Raw genomic sequence first — 18,728 nt, 5'->3', positions numbered from 1 at the left:
TTAATATTGAAAAGCAAAGAAGAAACGTAAATATCATATAATTTTAAATATTGATTCCGGTATAAAGAATGAAATGGACAACTGCTTTTGCTATATGATTACAATTTTAACATAGAGCGCATTAATGGATGAAAAATTGAGACAGAGTAAGAAAAAAGGCATTTTTTAAATTTAGTATTACGAAGGAAAAAGCAGGGTGAGTGCTTAGCAAATTGTGAAAGTCGCACGCGGACCACCTTAGTTAGAGGAGGTATAGAATTGACTGTATTCGAGCTTCAATGATAATATTAAAATAATAAAGTTCAAAAATATTGGATATTGTGTAAATATAATATTGTTCAGGGAACGATGACGCGCGCGAAACTATATAATATAATCTTTGAAACCATGAATTTCCCATCGAAACACTCAAAGCAAAATGTTCGGGGCTTTCGACCGAATGGCATAAATATACATCAATATATTGTAATGCGTACGCATAAATAGTGCGAGGGCTACATTTAAATATTATGAGATGGCAAAATATAATATACGGAACAAAACTATTCAATATTATATCTTCTGCCTTTTTTTTCTTTCAATAGACAGTTGAATTTTTGATTTATATTTTATTTATTCTCGGGTTGCCCTAATAGTAATCTCGCTTATAGGTCCAGGGTTCGAGACCCATATACGCAAGGACGAAAACCATTAGGCTTCTATATGCGTCCAAAACTCTAAAAACATGGTTAATGGTTGTACACTTTATACACACAGGCGAATGTGAAAAATAATGTCGAATTGACTCTCAATACTCGTCGTATTTGTATAAAATATATATTAATACATTTTGATTATCGAGTTCTATATATTACTGTAATCGGCTATCAGATTTACACGATATTTGATGATATTGTCGCGTGTGCAGTACGTTGCATAAATACTTAAAATGCGCAGTTTTCGTCATTATTTATTCTCCTCCTCCTCCCTCCCCCCATCATCAATGTACGGAAAGACTGCGATACTCACCAATACGATGTGCAACGTAATCTCAAAGTACGTGCCGTTTTCGAACCCGACCAAGTCGTACAGAACGCCAGCTATCGACGGGCCCAAAAATGCACCTAGGGCGAACGACGATGACCAGATGCCCGACAACAGTCCGTAAGTGTGTATGTCGTTCGGAAAACCGCTTTGGCTGTAGAACAAAGTATAAACGTTACTCACCTATAGGTTGTTGCTTTTTATATGCTTTTTATTTTTATCTGCACTATTATAATTTATAATATTATTAATTGTGCGTGCGTTGTATGACTTACAAGGCAGCCGTCATGGAATCTACGAACGTGGGTACGCAGATCATGCCCAACGCGATTCCTTGTATGACCAATCCAATGACCACCCACAACATGGATCTAGAAAAAAAATGCAATTTACGATTAAAACATATATGAACAATTTCAGTATGGTACAAATTGATCGGAATAAGACGATCTATAATATATTTTACACTCTCTCAGCGAACGGAGATAAACAAAATAAAATGAAAAAAATTTCGTTCCTCGTTCGAAAAGAAAAAACACACAGGTACATAAAAAATGAATTTGAATATCAAGAAAACAATATTGTTTATTAGATTACACAAACCACCCTCGTATTTTTTTTTTTATCATTATTATTTCGAGTGTGTCAGTATGGTTAATAAATTATTGTGATGCGCTCATATACATCTATCATGAGGTGGTGAACGATACTTGTAAAATATTTACAAGTCATTCGTTCTGACAGCCCTACACTGGAGGCATTAAATATACATTTTATTTCACTTTTTTATTTTTGAAATTAAATTTAAGACGTCCAAATCGAATAAATTTACTTCTGATTCGATTTGAATATTTAAACATTCGAATCTTTAATAAGTCGGGCAAGTCACTTATATACATATCGATTGATGTAAATACAAATACATTACTGTAGCATCAACGTCAAAAATTAAAACTCAAATGATTATAATATCATCTAAACAATTTAAAAAAAGTGTTAAAATAAATAAATATATTATACTTTCTTAATTTTTTACCTTAATAATTTAATTATATTCAAGTATAAGTACTTACTGTACCAATAATACTATAATTTGTGAAGTGTCAAACAAATTTGTAAAATTATAATCTCTTTTTTTTGTGACGTAGAATAAACAGATTAATTAATTTTACTATAATAGTAATTGACTGTGAGTAATTTTATTAAGATAAGAAGTTTTTTTTATAACCCTTCATTTGTAATTTACTAAAATTGAAACGGTATACCTAACGAAAATGTTTGTTTAATTATTGAATACAATTAACGGGAACATTTCTAATAAATTACATATTCATTTTTTTACCTAATGTCCACGTAATATTTTTTTTCAATCGTGAATAATGAGAAAAAAAAATGTCATAAGAAATTGTGTATAAATCGCTTTATTTATAATCTAAAATGCTAATTTATGACTATGCATGATATTTTACATTGACTAGAAATTAATTTATTTGTTCATACATTTATGAAAAGTACTTTTATAGTTTTATCCATGTCCAAAATCCATATTGATATATTTGACACATTTTAAATGAGCTTTATAGCTTAGATTGTCATTCAGGAACGTTTTCAATTTTGAATTTTGAACGGGAAAGTTGAATAGTTTTATTATATTAAGCTGTAGAAAATTTCGACGAGTGAAGGTAAATACATTTAGTAACGGTAACACCAGAATCGCCGACCGCTTTGGTATATTTAGAGTGATTTCATATTCAGAATCGTCGAATGCGACGGTTTTCTTTCAGAATGTTTTTTATGACAATAAAGTATAAAGAATACTGGCAAAACTATAGAACTAATCGCCCCGATGCCCAGCCAACCTATACATTATTATGTCCTCATTTTTAACTAGAATTTAAACGAAATTAAGTATTTTTTTTTACCATGAGTTCAGCATAGGCGCAATTTGGGGATGCTAAGCACTCCCAAATTTTTGATAGCATCATTGCATTTTTATTGACTATAATATTATGTCATAGGTATTTGGATACAATTATTTCTAAGACCTTATCATTTTCATAATAATTATATCAGAACAATAATATCTAGATAGATCACAATGTATTGTGTTATAGATAATTGTTTATATTAAGATTAATGCGAAGGTGTATTGAATGTAGGGGGGTGTGGGGGGCCACGCCCTCCACTGTTTACTTTAGTCAATATAAATCTAGCACCCCCATAAATTTAACCCTAATTGCGCCTGTGAAACTCAGTCCGTGTGTGTATAATTATTTATTAATTAATCATTTATTAAATTATTTAATAACACTTTAATTTAATAAGTTCACATAAATTATTATTGATTTAAAGAATGTCTACTAACAGAGACCATCTTAAAAACATACATTAGTATTATATGAAACTAACCTATAATACTTAATACATATCAATTAATACTTATCAATTAATCTGTTATCATTACAGTGTGGTTTAATATATAATATGGCACTGTGCGACCTCTACTGCCGGCATTCTAATCTAAGCTCAATTAGTTTCAAACAAAAAATAATTCTTTTCAATTATAATTATTTCGTTACATAATATGTGCCCAGGTACAAAGTCTTAATCAATAATACATATTAATATCATATCGTTTTTGATACAGTAACTACGCATTGAACCTATACCAACAATTAAAAATAAAATGTAAATTTTATTATTAATGAGAATTCGCGGCCTTCAGAAAAATGTTATGTAAAATCGGCGGCTTGACTTTATATTATAGGTACTTTAATGGTAACTAATACAGTATATAAAATATTAAAATTATAACATTGTCAAGACATGATAAGACTATTTAGAGTATAATAATTCACTCGAAATATGATTTTACTTGTGAGGTTTTTGAATGCACTCAAATGGCACCATTAAATATTGTTAATCAATTATTATATTATGTAAGTTGTAAGTTTAAATCTCGTACATAAGAAGTTACGTTGTGAACAACGTGCATACGTTTACAATAATTTAGGTGGTACATGATTTTCATAATTACATCTTCTCGTAATTTTCACGTTCTGACGAAAACACGGTTTGACGTTAGTTTGATTATAACGAATTTTTCCTTCATATCCCAAGGAAGCAATATTAATTAGGTATTCTGATTCTGACTCGTACACCCCGGGGGCTCGAGACAATCACAAAACTTCATTGCATTAAGTTATACCTATTATTATTATATCTACTATTCCAAAACCACGGACGTTGTAGGTATAAATGTGTAAGTACGTAAGTATTATATGCGTATAGGATATATTCTATAGGTGTCTGGAAAAAATATCGTCTTATAGGTAATGAGAGCACCGTTTTACAATTTTCTATTGTACCCTCAAACAGTTACGACACGGAAAATACTGGACCACATAAATGCCGTGAAAAATATTCCCTACATTCAGACGACAGGTCACCATTATGTAGGTGAATAGTATTGATCATGGACTCGGAAAGGACGCATGCAGACACAGACTATCGGCACAGGTAGAAAATAGCATAAAATAACCTATCTCAAGTTGGAATAATTTTACTTTTTCCGTATACGAGAGAAAAATTGTATCGATTGTCGAACAAGGTGATTAGAAATTTAGAACGATTAACACTGCGGTGTAGTAAAGTAAAGACTAACCTACAGTTATTGTTTTATTATTACTACGTAACCTATAATATTGTTATTTATTTTTGGAGGGTATACCATCAGTGGATGATTTCCCTAATTTTGTGATCATGTGTTGTTTTCATTATATAATAAATAGTGTTATGTCAGTCATTTTTTTACTTATTATGTTATGAAATACTGCAGATTGTACATTTTCAGAATTAATAATAAAAAAAAAAATGTATTCAACACGATCGTCGTCCGAGATATGATCGATATGTAAAAACCCTAAGATTAACACAATTAGGTATGAAATCGTGCAAGGTTTTTAAGTTTAATTATTATTTAATATGTATATAATGTATATTATCATAATATTCAAGTAGATAGGTACATAGTCCGTGATTGTACATAATATAAACGCGCTGTATGTTGTATGTTTTGTTTTGTTCATTTTCTTCAAAGGTTATGACATTTTTCATAAATAATATTATATGACGCAGTAAACTTCATTGAATTTTTCTGAACAGATAAGTTGTGAAATTTGAAGTGATCGAGTACTCATTATTTTACCTGGTTCGATTTCAAACATTTTTTACTTGTAGATTAGTTTTACACTACGTCAATGTCTGTTACAGTTTGAAATAATATTCAAATTATCGCTATGTTTTTTTCTAAAATTCATCAGAAGTCGATCCAGTGGTGGTTGGTCGGCAAGTTGACCAAGCTAATAATGCCTAATAAGCTTCCTCGAAATACAATTTAAAATAACCACTTTATACAGACATCTTCACTGATTGTTCATAAGCTACGTACTAAATTGTTTATTTCGGACTTTTGTCCACTTTTGATTTGATACACTTTCGTCGAACGTGCGTTGTTTTTCTGGAGACCACTCGACATAGTACACCTATCGTATTATATCGTGTGCTCTATCGTTACCTATACCACCAAATAGATATGTAATCTAGATACCAAAATTCACAGTTAAACAACGTAATATTAATACTGTTCGTCCGTACTTTTCTATCGGCATGAACGGCGCCGGCCCGACTATGGAGTAGCTGATGACGGTCAGGATTGTGCCGATGATCATAATTTTTTTGGGATTCAATCCGGTGTCGCAAACGTATCCGACGACAGGCGCTATCAGTGCGTACGTTCCACCGCTGATGATGAACACGAACCCAACGTCTACCGATGAAAGTCCAAACTGCGGAACAAAGGTAAAAAAATAAACAAAAATGCGTGTGTATGTGGTGTTATTACGCGTTATAATATGATATATATTTTCGTGCACGGGTGTGCCTGATTAAATTTTGATTAGACGATTTACTTTAGATAATAATATAATATATTACAATTTAATGAAAACCGTATCAGGGCCCGTGTCGAAATACACGTATACGTCTAACCTCATCTGCTATAACCTTGCAGAGAGTATAACTATATCCTTAGTCTAGTACTCAACCTTTTTAAAATCTGGGCACCACCTACACAGTTTGCATGTACCACTTGACCAAATAACGTTATTTTTGCCTATCAAATTAATATATATGTTATTTGAAATGCACGAAATTTTATTTTATTAGGAATTATCTACAAAATGATGAAAATAATATAAGCATTGAATGCATAAAAAGAAAAGAAAATATGGTAAATTATTATTCATATTATTATAGATAACAAATAAAATTTTATGCGAATTATGATCCATTCCATTTTTTTTTATAAAGAGAGATGTTTTTAGCGTACCACTTATAAGATTTCCACGTAAGTACCACAGGTTGAGAAACGCTTATCTAGTATATACCTAAACTAGTTTATGGATATATCGTGTATGGGTATGTCTCATCAGTACTGTAGACAAAAAAATTTATCGTAAGACCTTTAATTATTATTATTACTGATATTTAGCAGAAAATAATGAAATTCTCCATGCAAAAATCATTAGTCTACGACGATCGTGTGCAATTTCTAATTGACTATATTATTTTAATTGAATGATAAACGTACAAAATGTTAAAGCATATTTTAGGTGTTTGAAATCACGGTTAAAATAAAATCTGTTGTCCCGCCGAAAGTTCTTCATTTGTCATAAGATAGTTTGTACCCAAAAGTTTTGAAAATTCTTTCACGACTCTGTCTTGTGGTAGTCATTACGAGACGTAGTAATAAATGTAAAATGTAGTCGAACAACGAATAAATTGAAACTTTAAGGGCCAGTTGCACCGTCTCTGATTAAAGTTAACCAGAGGTTAATCGGCCGAATTTGCCCGGTTAAATATCTGTTATCAGCTGATTAAGCTTAATCGAAGTTTAACCGTAGACGGTGCAAATGGCCCTAAGTGTATAATATAATATTATGTTGTTCCTCTATAACTTTTTATGCAGCTATTTAACAGATATTTTCAGATTAAGAATTCACAACGTAAACTAGGCATAATTTTGAGATAATATTATATTGTCATCACTCACCAATTTAGTTGTGAATTTCCATAAATTATCATTGACTAATAACTTTCGGGTGAACAGACTTTATCCGTGTCATATTTATTGATATATTATAGTCACAATGCAACGATCACGATTTTCTTTTCTCTGTGTTATTTTCGGTTTAATATTCTACTAGGTACTAAACGTAAAGCGCGTATACGATATTTTATTATTTATTCATACTCGTGTAGCGATATATATAACCCTGGCCCTCCACACAAGTTTATTCAATGAAACCAAGAGAAACCAAATGTATATGAATAAAAATAATATAATATTTCGTTGTCGGTACACGTCCAGCAATGCAATTAATTTGGTTATCGAGCATAGTATGTACATAATGTAATAATTGAATAACTAATATTATACATTACATACTATCCAGTAAGGTTTGGGTGTTTGTTATAATACAACGTCTATATTAACATTGGCCGAATTATAAAAATTACGTCCAGATAATAGTTTATAACAATAGTTTCAATTTATACACTAGATACGATCTTATTTGTTATTGCCGGACGTTTACAAGTACCTAGGTAGGTACTCGATTTGTGAAACACTCGCAAAAATAATGAGGCAATAAACGTTTGTTAATTAAATCGTTATTGAGTAGGTACACTCTTGGAAGAAGTACTTATATATACTTATAGATACGTTATTGAAATCGTTTAGTGTTTTTAAAAATAGATAGTCACTTACACCGCGAATGTGTGGCTCCAATGTGGCTGAATAGTATCCCATAGCTGTGGCTGTTATCACTGTTGCGATAGAATTTACGAGCACTGTAGGGACGCTCATGAGGTGTGTTACTTTTGCTGCAACGGACACAATATATAATCAATATTAAGTATCATTATTATATTTATTATGTCAACGACAATATCAATTGTATTAGATATCGTTGGTATAGTGTGTAACATGGTTAAGGTTGTAAATGCTCACTTTTAGCCTTAGTCGGACTGGGCACGTCTTGTTTCATTAAAATGCACACCAGGAACGACGTTCCAAGTGTGACGACGCCCATGACCACAAACGGAAGTGAAAATCCACCAACCTGTTAAGATGAACACGTTATAATTTCTATGAAATATGAATAGAATAGTATGGGTAGAAAAGTCGAAAAAATATCAATTATTTTATACAAATTTAAGTATAGGTCCATTAAAGTCTAAGCTCACCTCGAACAGCAAAGCGCCGAGAGTTGGTCCGACGATGTATCCCATTCCGTAACATACTTCAAGAGCGGACTATATAATATTATAATATAAAAATAAATCATTAGTTTAACATATTTTTAATCGATTGGATATTTTGAGAGTGTTATTTATTAGTGTATATAAAATTGTATAGTAATATATATACTGTATAGGACATAGGTACACTATATTATATTATATATAGATTAATCGGTCAGTTTTATTTTTTGTCTACAGATCATGATTGTTCCAGAATCCGAGAAATATAATAATATGTATTAATGTAATATAAATATATTTTTACTATTATAATTAATTCGAGTAATTTGTTTGATGAAATTTTTCAAAACCGTGAACAATTTAAAAACTAATTCACAAAAACTGTAGTTTCAGACATTAAAACGAATATCTTCGTGTTACATTACATCACGTAGGTATAGTAGCAGGTTTGTAATTTTTAATTAGAGTTTAACACAGCCTTCGAGCCGTTTCACTACAAGATGTACCTCAACTGTATCGAAAGTCATAACTAAGTTAGTGCTTTGTAAACAATCGCTTCGCCGCACCAACTTGCATTTTTATTATCCACGTGTTCACAAAACTCTATAATATAATGTTTTATTGCATCAATAAACGAGTAGGTGTATTCTTGAAAACATATTATTCACTAGCGAAAATCTGTACGCTGGTTCACAATTTTATTTTATGTCACTATCATTTGGTTTCGTTTACAAAAATTATTGATTTAAATCATTTTTTTTTTTTTTGAAGATTTTAGGCGGTGATGTTTGCATGTTTGAAGGCGTGTGTTACCTACATTGTTTACTTTAATTTTTGGTATGATCTATTTCCAGGCGAGTTTTTTTCAATACAATTTCAAACATCAAAAATGTTGATGAACATTTGAAAAACTTCACCACGGGAAATACAAGAATGATGTTTTGTGCTTTGTGGGGGGGGGGGGGGGGGTTGATTTATATTTATAAATATAAATCGTAATGTTATTTAAGTACAGTGATAAATATACGTACGAAAGTGCTGGCAACCGATTCGGGAAAAGAGACGGCCGTCAACGAGAACGCGGCTACCATCGCTCCTGTAGCGCCCAAAGACTCCAACACCCTAAGGCACAGCGATAACAGTAAGAAAATGTTTCTTTCGTCGATGTACGTCAAATATCTGTAATAATTAAAAAAAAAAAATACATGATATTATGATCTTACGTGTACGTGAAATTTTCATATCTTTTTAGAGTTACGATAAATATCGTAGGTTATTTTTTTTTGTTCAAGTTACCCGAAAGCTATGGTCGACAGAGCGTTCAATACGATGCCAATCACCAACATATATTTCAGCCCAACCTTTTGTATCTGAAAAACATAACAATTATAATTTGTAAACTAGTGTTTAAAATACTGTACCTACAATATACATTGTACTTATTTATTTGTACCTATTGTAATACATGATTTTATTGAGTATCTGACCAGATTTATTACCAAACTTTTACAATTTGTTCTCACTAAATTAGTTTAAAATGGTACCGTCGGAAATAAACCAATATAACATACACTGTACATATTATTCCGATTTGTAATAGATTTTTATGTGACCAGCGATCAGTATTTTATTGGTGAATGCAATTTTCAGTAACTATTTCTATAATATGAGTCTTGCTGTTTGCAAACGTTACTCTAGATTCTGAGCGGAGCGATAAATACGTAGGTACTATATTGATTTCCCAGCAAAACCAGTACTACTTAATTTTTTTGATATAACTTAAAAAAGATTAATTTGAGGTACTTTGAATTTTCACCAACTGTTTATATTGACATTTTCAAAACATTTTGACTCTTTTTGAGCTAATCATAGACATTTGAACATTTATTTTTATTTTTTTCCATGTCGAAAAATTTTTCGCTCCACCCAAAAAGCCCAAACAATTTTGGTAAATTAACAAAAGTTAAGTCTCAAATACATCAACTTCATTAGAAAACATACATAATATATTCTCTAGTTTTTTCAAATGTTGGTGTTTTAAGAACCACAACTACTTCATCAATTTCAACACTAAACAAAAATCATTATCACATACTTAAAATTTTATTTTAGATGTGTCAAGTGACTTCACTTCATTCATGTGGTAAATGTCATTGGAAATTTATTTTACCATTGCTACATATTGATATTTTGTTTTTTTCTATTTCCTGATGTTACAGACACCAACAAGAATGTCCCAATATTTATATTATTAGTAGAGGGCACTTGGTAATTTGGCAAAGCTTCGTTTTGAATTTCTTCATCTTCATCTGTCATCTCTACAGTATTTTTTTATAAGTGTTACTTAAAGTTAGAATTTTGATGAAATTCGTCTGTACCGTGAAAATTTTAAAATTATTTCGTTGTTAAAAATGCATACAGTTATTATTATTATTAATCGTCAACTACTGTACAGCAGAGTGTGCAACCAGTACACTTTTTTATAATTGAGACTTGCTTGAAATGTCATGTTAAGAACGAGTGCTTAAATAGACTATGCTTATGCTTCAAGACCGTTTATTTGAATCAGAATAATATAGGCCTTTTTTTTATGAATGTCTTATACTATGCGTGTTCATTCTTTCCTCGCGTTTATACAATGGAATAAAAGTAGAAATACCTTTCTAGTCATTATAATATATCAGTGGGTTATATTACCTATCATGTAATAAGGGTGTATTTATTTACTAATTAGTCATAATTTGAGTGTTAATAGATTCGTTTTCAAATAAATATTTAATAAGGCATTATATTTAATATCTAGTGTCTAGATCTGCTAGATGCCTAATATTTTATAATTACAATAATTGTATTTTGTATAAACCATGTTGATTTAAAATTGTATAGTTTTGTTTAAAAAATGACGTCTCACATTTTGCATAATTTTTGGACACCTGAGAAATATTAAAATTCTAAGCACTCTAAAATATTTTTCCAATTGCGCTTGTGTTAATTCCTTATAATGTATTATATTATACGCCATAATAATGTCATTACCTACTTTTTTTTAATATCCATTGAGATATTGAGCTACAAATAATAATTATAACAATTATTGTTATAGAATATTGACCTTTAACCTTTTAAATATGGGTTTGTTCGTACAACAAAATCTCATTAAAATTAAAAATCATTCTAACTGTAATTATAAATGATTACCAAAATATTAGTTATTATTCGTTTTAGGTATAAATTATACCATATTGTTCATTTTTTAATCAAAAATATAATATTCAAAATACCGTATAGCGTACACAACAGATGTAATATTTTTTATTAGTTCCAAGTTAAAAAATGTACTGACCGAGTATAGGTACACTAATTTTATATGTTTACCTTTTACTCTTGTGGTATACTTACGACTTCAAAAATTTGGTTTAAACTATGTAACTATGCACGCGCTTAATACTATGAATGTAAGGGACCTCTATATAGTACATTTCATTAAATCCAGTGTAAAAATTTACTTTGCTTAAGTTATTTAATTACGTAGTATCGTATATAACTTAAATAAAAAACGTTTTAAATTACAACGAATATAATACTCTACTCTATACTCTACAATTTAGGATTATAAAAAAAAGTGTATTCAACAAGGTGCAAACTGTTTCAATACCTTTTGAGTTTTGGGTACTTTAATTTTATTGTTATTATGTAATTTCTTTTTCATTCCGAACCACTACGTATTATCATTATTGTCCCCTTTATGTGCATGAATATACTTGTCAATATCTTTATGACTGTATATATTAATATACGTATTTATAATTATTTTTCATATTTTCTCTGATCAATTATAAATTATAATATATTATTTAGTGTCCTCCGTCCCGCACGAGACACTACCATTCCTAATTTATGTGAATATTTTGTCAATTGAATCTTTCCCTATCTTGAAAGCAATTCCAATGAAATACAAATAGTACAAAGTACCGAATAATAATATTTCAAAGTAAGCCAACGTAATTTTTTTATAAAACTGATTATATTATTATATTTATATTTATAATAAAATTATTATAAATTTATGAGAAACAAGTTTTGTACATTTTATCAGATTACAGTGTAAAAAAAAAATGGTGAGTGCGACCCCTGCGTTTTTTAAATCTGTATAAAAAAAACCGTACTTAACGGCTTAGTGTCGAGTGCCTACTCCAATTCCTGTCGTCACATATTGTACATAGGTACCTATTCACCACAGTAAAATACTAAAGTAAATGTATAACGCAATGTACATAGTAACCACTAACCAGAAATATACGTTTGCTTAGTTTTCACAGCATATTTTATCATATGGGTACGTATTATGTCTGCAGATGTACATCTACCCACAATATACCTGTATAATAATATTATAATGTCACGTGTTTACGTGTAGCTTCTTTTCAGCTACAATATTTATTCACGTGATAATTCGCATGTATATTATTCCGTCTCCGCTGCTCCCCCACGTTTGAAGTGAAATTAATAAACTAAAAGGTTATGATACGCATACACGTATCGTGGAGCTTATCAAATGTATCTTTTCACGCGAGTGTTATTCGCAAGGAATGGCGTCGTATATTATGTAGGTTAGGTACCTAGTACACAGTTATTTTAATCACTTATTTCGCACTCCGAAGCATAGTTATGCACCTCACAATGTAATCGTACGCATATTTCGACAGTTGAAGGTATTGCGCATAATATATGCAGAGTCGTAATAAATACTTTTTAAGACCGTAGTAGTACAGCTCTGCTGTATAGAGTCTATCTTATCACTGAGTAGGTCGCTATAGTGGTTATCTTAAATTTGAATTCAATGATAAATCATCATCGTCAGCCTCTAAACTTCTATAAGGATATTTAACGATTTGATATTATTAAAATAATCAAAATATTTTTCTATTGGTTAATAGAAAATATGGTGTGCAAATTGTATTGATCTAACTGTTGACAAAAACATCGTATTATAGTGTAATAAAAATTATTATAAATTATAATATATAATTATATATCATACTTATTATTTGATTATAATCAACTTGTAGGTAGTCAATACCGACGTATACTACGTAATACGTACCCAATAATCGTTATATTGCGTTTAAAATTTGAACTTTAAACGCTTAAAAAATGTTTGTCTGGGTATTTTCGATATTTTTTAACTGCCGCATGAATAAATTATGAGAAACCTTGTATTTAACATAAATCCGAAAAAAACAAAATAGAATGTCAAAAGTTTCAAATTTCTATAAATATTTCAAAAATATACAGAAGATTTTGAAAGTGATATCATGTGTAGAAAATTAAGTATCTTTACGATTATTAAGTATTTAATTATAAAATAATTAAATCGATTAAGTCAAAAATTGGTATAGCATAAAGAGTTTTTTTCCGGATTTCTTTTAGATTTTACGCTTCCTTCAAAGTTAGAGATGAAAATATTATTACGACTCCGAAAAATGAAGATCGACACAAAAAAAAACACTGACCATTGTAAAACAAAATATACACTTATCGCTCCGCGCAGTCGCTCAAAATCTTTAAGTATTCCAAATAACTGACTCAAATATGTTTTTGAGTATGTAGGTACCTATAGTTACTTATAACAATATTATCATTGTGGTTCTAAGAGTTGTTAGTTAAGGCTTTATATAGTCTATTTGCTATAAGTTATGTTATAAATGTTTATAAGTTATAACTGCGAATTTGTCCTAATATTTAATATTGTATTTTTTGACGTAAAGTTCGGGTAATCCCAGTATAATTCTTAATTATTGAGAAAAACTAACAAAAAATCACGAATTAAGTTATACTGGATACTGAACGGAAGGAAATAAATTTAATGGACTAGTTGCTAAGATGTGTAACACCACGCTACTTTAGCCCTAGTGTATAATTAATGTACTATGTTATCAGTACTACCACAGAATAATCATTAAATTATTCATAATAACATAATATAATATATATTAGGTACCTATGTTTTAAAATTAAATTTGTAATAATAAATAATAATATTTAATTAATTAATCATAATTTTTAATTTTTATAATTATGGTTCCGAATGAAACTGGTTAGTAGCGCTATTGTTCTTGACACATGCAGCTGATTAACTTTGCACTTTTCAGTTTAATTTTTTTTACATAATAACTTGCCTCGTTCCTTATCCAGTACATATTAATTCATGCAAAAATCCACATGAAAATATTTACAGAACGTCAGACATAAGATTTTGACAAAATAAATTCTATTTTATTGTTGTAGTAATCAGAAAGGCATAACATTAACCGTAAATCCTTGAAACTTTTATATAATATTAAGTATATTATAAGCATCTTCTAAAAATAATATCATTTAAATCTCAAATACAGTCACAAATTTTTGTTTTTTGTTTTAAGTTAAAATTAATCGAGTGTTACTGCTGGGTAGCTACTCCCCTCACGCTATCAAAGCCAATTGTATTCCATCCCATATGCTCATTGTAAGTATTATTACAGATCGTATATATTTAAATAAATGTTAAAAAAAGTCAAAATTCTTCCAAAATCTAAATATCTACTACTAAGATGTGAAATATTGATTATATCGCAGTCGGTTTAAGTTATATTTTTTTATTTCCAAAAATATTTTTACTGTAGAAATTTGATTTGAAACATTCCATTATTTTTTATGTTATAAATTGTATGCATAAATTTATCTATATGAATTATGCACATTTGATTTTTAAACATATTTAAACACATTTTAAGTTATACGCATATGGCCATTAAAATATACTACTTATTTTTTTTTCAATTTATGTTTTTAAAAAGTTTATTCCTAAATAAAAAAAAATTATAGTATAAATACGTTTAAGGTTCCTCTATTATGCTATACTTATAGCAATTATAAAATATTGAAAATAAGCGTGCACAATGTTTTGGTTTGAAGTTACACTTTTTTGAGATTGGATATCAAAACGATAAAATATAACGATTTATTACGAAATCGATTTTAGTTTTCTTGTTTTAATAAAAATATGCTATTCATAGAAACTTTCCATACCATGAAACCACGATTTAAGATAGTATGGTTGCCCAAAAACCTAGTAGAAAAATGTCATCACACTGAATATGACTTGAATCCAAAAGTTACGTGACCTGGTGACTTTTTTACCTTCAGCGCTTCCGGCGGTAAAGTAAAAATTGTTAAGATGTTAGTTAATTAAATATTAATTAATAATTAATGTTTATTTTGTTATTTACTTATAAGTTATAATATTTGATAATTAATGTACATACATCAATAAGACGAGTAAACGAAAGGTAAAAAAAAAGTCCACCAGAAGTGCCCATCACCGACATCAAGATTTAAATCCTATGCCGTCCTATCATAGCTCGTTGGACAACCATACTATCTTAAATCGTACACGAAACTAATCACACCGTTGTATATGGTACGTTAGTATTGACCAGTAAAATAGTAAGTTATGCAAAAAAAACATAATTTGAAAAGTGTTTTGGCGAAAATTAAGTAAATCTAGAAACAAAAAAAAATAATGACATAAATGTATGAGAAAGTAATTATGACTATGTTTAGAAAAAAATGCTGATCCATATGGTCCCTTTCATTCATAAAGTTTTTCCGTTTACAGTGATTTCTCATGGAATTAAAGTTTAATACTTATATATATTATATTAGCTTTCAAAACCCGATAAAGCATCAAATCGATTTCCTCAGATTTTTAAATTTTAAGTTTGGACATTAAGTAAAATATTTACAATATAATAGTAATAACTAATAGCAATATAACATAAAAGTGAGAGATAAATTTGTTTTGAATAAAAATTAGTGAATTTATCAGGGGTAAATTTGGATTATTTATAATTTTAACGATAATGTATCCCCATTTTAGCTTAACCGATCTGGCTCAAGTTTCTATACATACTGTATAAACAGCATACACTTTTGCCGACATGTATTATAAATTTATATATAACATAATACATACACATGACATACCCACTAAACCCACCCGTCACGACAAAGGCGCAAAAATGTCACCGACTTTGGAAAATATGTCTTTCCACATTTATACGACACACCTGTTGCAAAATAACCTGTACCAAAATATATGGACCTAAGCCCGATAAGATGGTTGAATTGGTTGAAGTTTTTTGGTTATCATCACGTTCGCGTCAATAACGAATAATATGATATACATATAACTGCATTATTTAACATATAATTTTCATACAATCAACGGATTAATGATTATAATATAGGAATAGAATTTTATCTTAATAATTTAATATGCTTTTTTTATTGACAAGATGTAAATGTGTAATTAAGTTAAATGCAACGCAGAAAACAATTACGTATAAATACAGGTGATGTTTTTTTAGATACGGAATTTACTATGACATAGCTCGAAAAAAAAATAAAATAGGAATTTCGAAGGATTTAATCAAATTTAATTTTATATCGTTTTATTGTTAAATATTATATTACGTAAATACCAAGCGTTCAATATTTGTGTTTCTAAGTGGACAGATAGCTCTTTTAGGTGTAAATATTTTATTTATTCTTTGATTTGATTTTACTTATATTTAGCAAAAATGCAATACAATTGTAAAAATTACAAATAAAATCAAACGAGTATTGCAGAATTATTTTTTTTTTGTTCTTTTTTTTTAACAATGGTTAGTGAGAACCTCAAAGGTTTATTTTTTTATGTACCACTGGGTTTAAACTTTTCCTTAAAAATAAACAACTCTTATGATAAAAGATAATTTATAAAAAATTTTGAGTTTTATTATTTTTATTTTGACTACATTTTATATACCAGGTGATCTATTTAAGTGTCCACACTCATTATTTCTAAAAGTTTTAACTAAAACTATAATATAATATATATTTTTATCGTAATAGTTTTTATTTTTTTTACTTTTTTGAATGACACCACAATTTTAATTTCATATTACAAAGCATAATATTATTCTGAATGTTTCTAACCATAAAAATCTAACTTTGGACAATAAATTCATTATAATTTTAACTTATAAGTATTTAAATTTATGTTAGCGGAGTAATGGATAACATTTGGCATTTTGCGAAGTAGCCCACTCTACTCAGCTTATCTAAACTTAAAATGCTTATAACTAATGAACTAACCGTCCAAAATTTAATTTTAATAATATATTGAAATATTTTACAGAATATTAGACTTCGGAATACAAAATTAAAAATCCATGGTGTCATTCAAAAAAATAAACAATAAAAAATAGAAAAAAATATAATTTGTTTCAGAAATATTGTTTTTGAGTGACATCAAGTTATGTAAAAAAAAACATTTCAGAATAATGAGTGAATACATTTAAATGGATCATCCTGTATACTTATGGCAAGCCGTAGTATCATCTCTAAGCGCTTTGATCTATATTTGTTTATCAACCATGTTTGATTCTATAGAGAAAAAACGTATCTCGGGTACCGATCAAGCTGTCTTAAACATTCGACACCACCTCGTTCAACACGACCACATTAAAATTTCTCATAAACATTCTAATCTCAGTCTCTTCATCTTAACTGTTCGTTGCTAAATGATAATGCTGAATACGGATAAAATTATAGATAAATATAAAATATACAATGCGTTTCAATTGTACTGAATGTTGGCGTGGTGATTAAATTTTTTTTATAAAAATGAAACGTTTTCTAAACTTTCTTTAGCAATGATAACTCATTAATGATAAAAATATAAATATAATATAATATAATATATTGTATGAATCGAAATAATATCTATAGTGCTAACATAGCTAATATTACGACCATCTAAAATGTACGTGGTGCTAGTGTGACTAGTATGATTGTGTACAGAGGGGGTGTTTTGCAGCCTTGCAGGTAAAATTTGGTCCCGGGTGCCCCGTCAAAAGTAGTTACAAACATTGTAATGTGGTTATTAGTACCTATTGTCGAATAAGAGTATAACGACTTTTTAATCTAAATTATGGTTTTTATTTTAAAATAACATAACTCGCCATAACACCGTGTAGGCATATCTCGCCTAATATTTGCCACAACAGACCAGCAATTTAACAAATTAAAACGATTTTATTTATCTGATTGTGTTTTAGTTGTTTTAGTGTCGTAAAATACATGAAAATACGTAGGTAAACGTTTAAGCCCGATTCCTTGTTGTGTATACGTTTAAGATGTATATCGTGTACTACAGCGTACGTGCCTTGAGTTTAATGTACCATCGGCAGACAGTATAATATAGGAGGTAATTTATTTTTTAAAGCCTATATTGAGCTCAACTTGAAAATATTATTATATAATATTGGTTTAACGTTATTTAACATAAAGTCTAC

The 18,728-nt window shown here is 29.2% G+C and overlaps 2 protein-coding genes across 2 annotated transcripts in view; one reads left to right on the top strand and one right to left on the bottom strand.

Moving 5' to 3' along the window:
* The window catches only part of LOC100159461 (MFS-type transporter SLC18B1), a 75,808-nt gene that overhangs the window by 3,705 nt on the left and 53,375 nt on the right, over positions 1–18,728 (bottom strand). The window contains exons 2-9 of the mRNA XM_029487028.1: positions 9,646–9,719; positions 9,381–9,528; positions 8,332–8,400; positions 8,096–8,207; positions 7,853–7,968; positions 5,680–5,870; positions 1,299–1,394; positions 1,009–1,177 (exon numbers count right to left, since the gene is read on the bottom strand). Coding sequence (XP_029342888.1) covers positions 1,009–1,177; positions 1,299–1,394; positions 5,680–5,870; positions 7,853–7,968; positions 8,096–8,207; positions 8,332–8,400; positions 9,381–9,528; positions 9,646–9,695 — 951 coding nt within the window. The 5' untranslated portion in view covers positions 9,696–9,719. The remainder of the gene's footprint in view (positions 1–1,008; positions 1,178–1,298; positions 1,395–5,679; positions 5,871–7,852; positions 7,969–8,095; positions 8,208–8,331; positions 8,401–9,380; positions 9,529–9,645; positions 9,720–18,728) is intronic.
* Positions 1–18,728, top strand: part of LOC100160073 (MFS-type transporter SLC18B1) — an 85,963-nt gene that overhangs the window by 42,466 nt on the left and 24,769 nt on the right. The gene's annotated exons all lie outside the window — the stretch shown is intronic.

The sequence above is a fragment of the Acyrthosiphon pisum genome, chromosome A1 (genome assembly GCF_005508785.2).
Source record: "Acyrthosiphon pisum isolate AL4f chromosome A1, pea_aphid_22Mar2018_4r6ur, whole genome shotgun sequence".
Classification (NCBI taxonomy): domain Eukaryota; kingdom Metazoa; phylum Arthropoda; class Insecta; order Hemiptera; family Aphididae; genus Acyrthosiphon; species Acyrthosiphon pisum.
The sequence above is the reverse complement of the archived record's forward strand: the minus strand, read 5'-3'. Positions and strand labels throughout refer to the sequence as shown.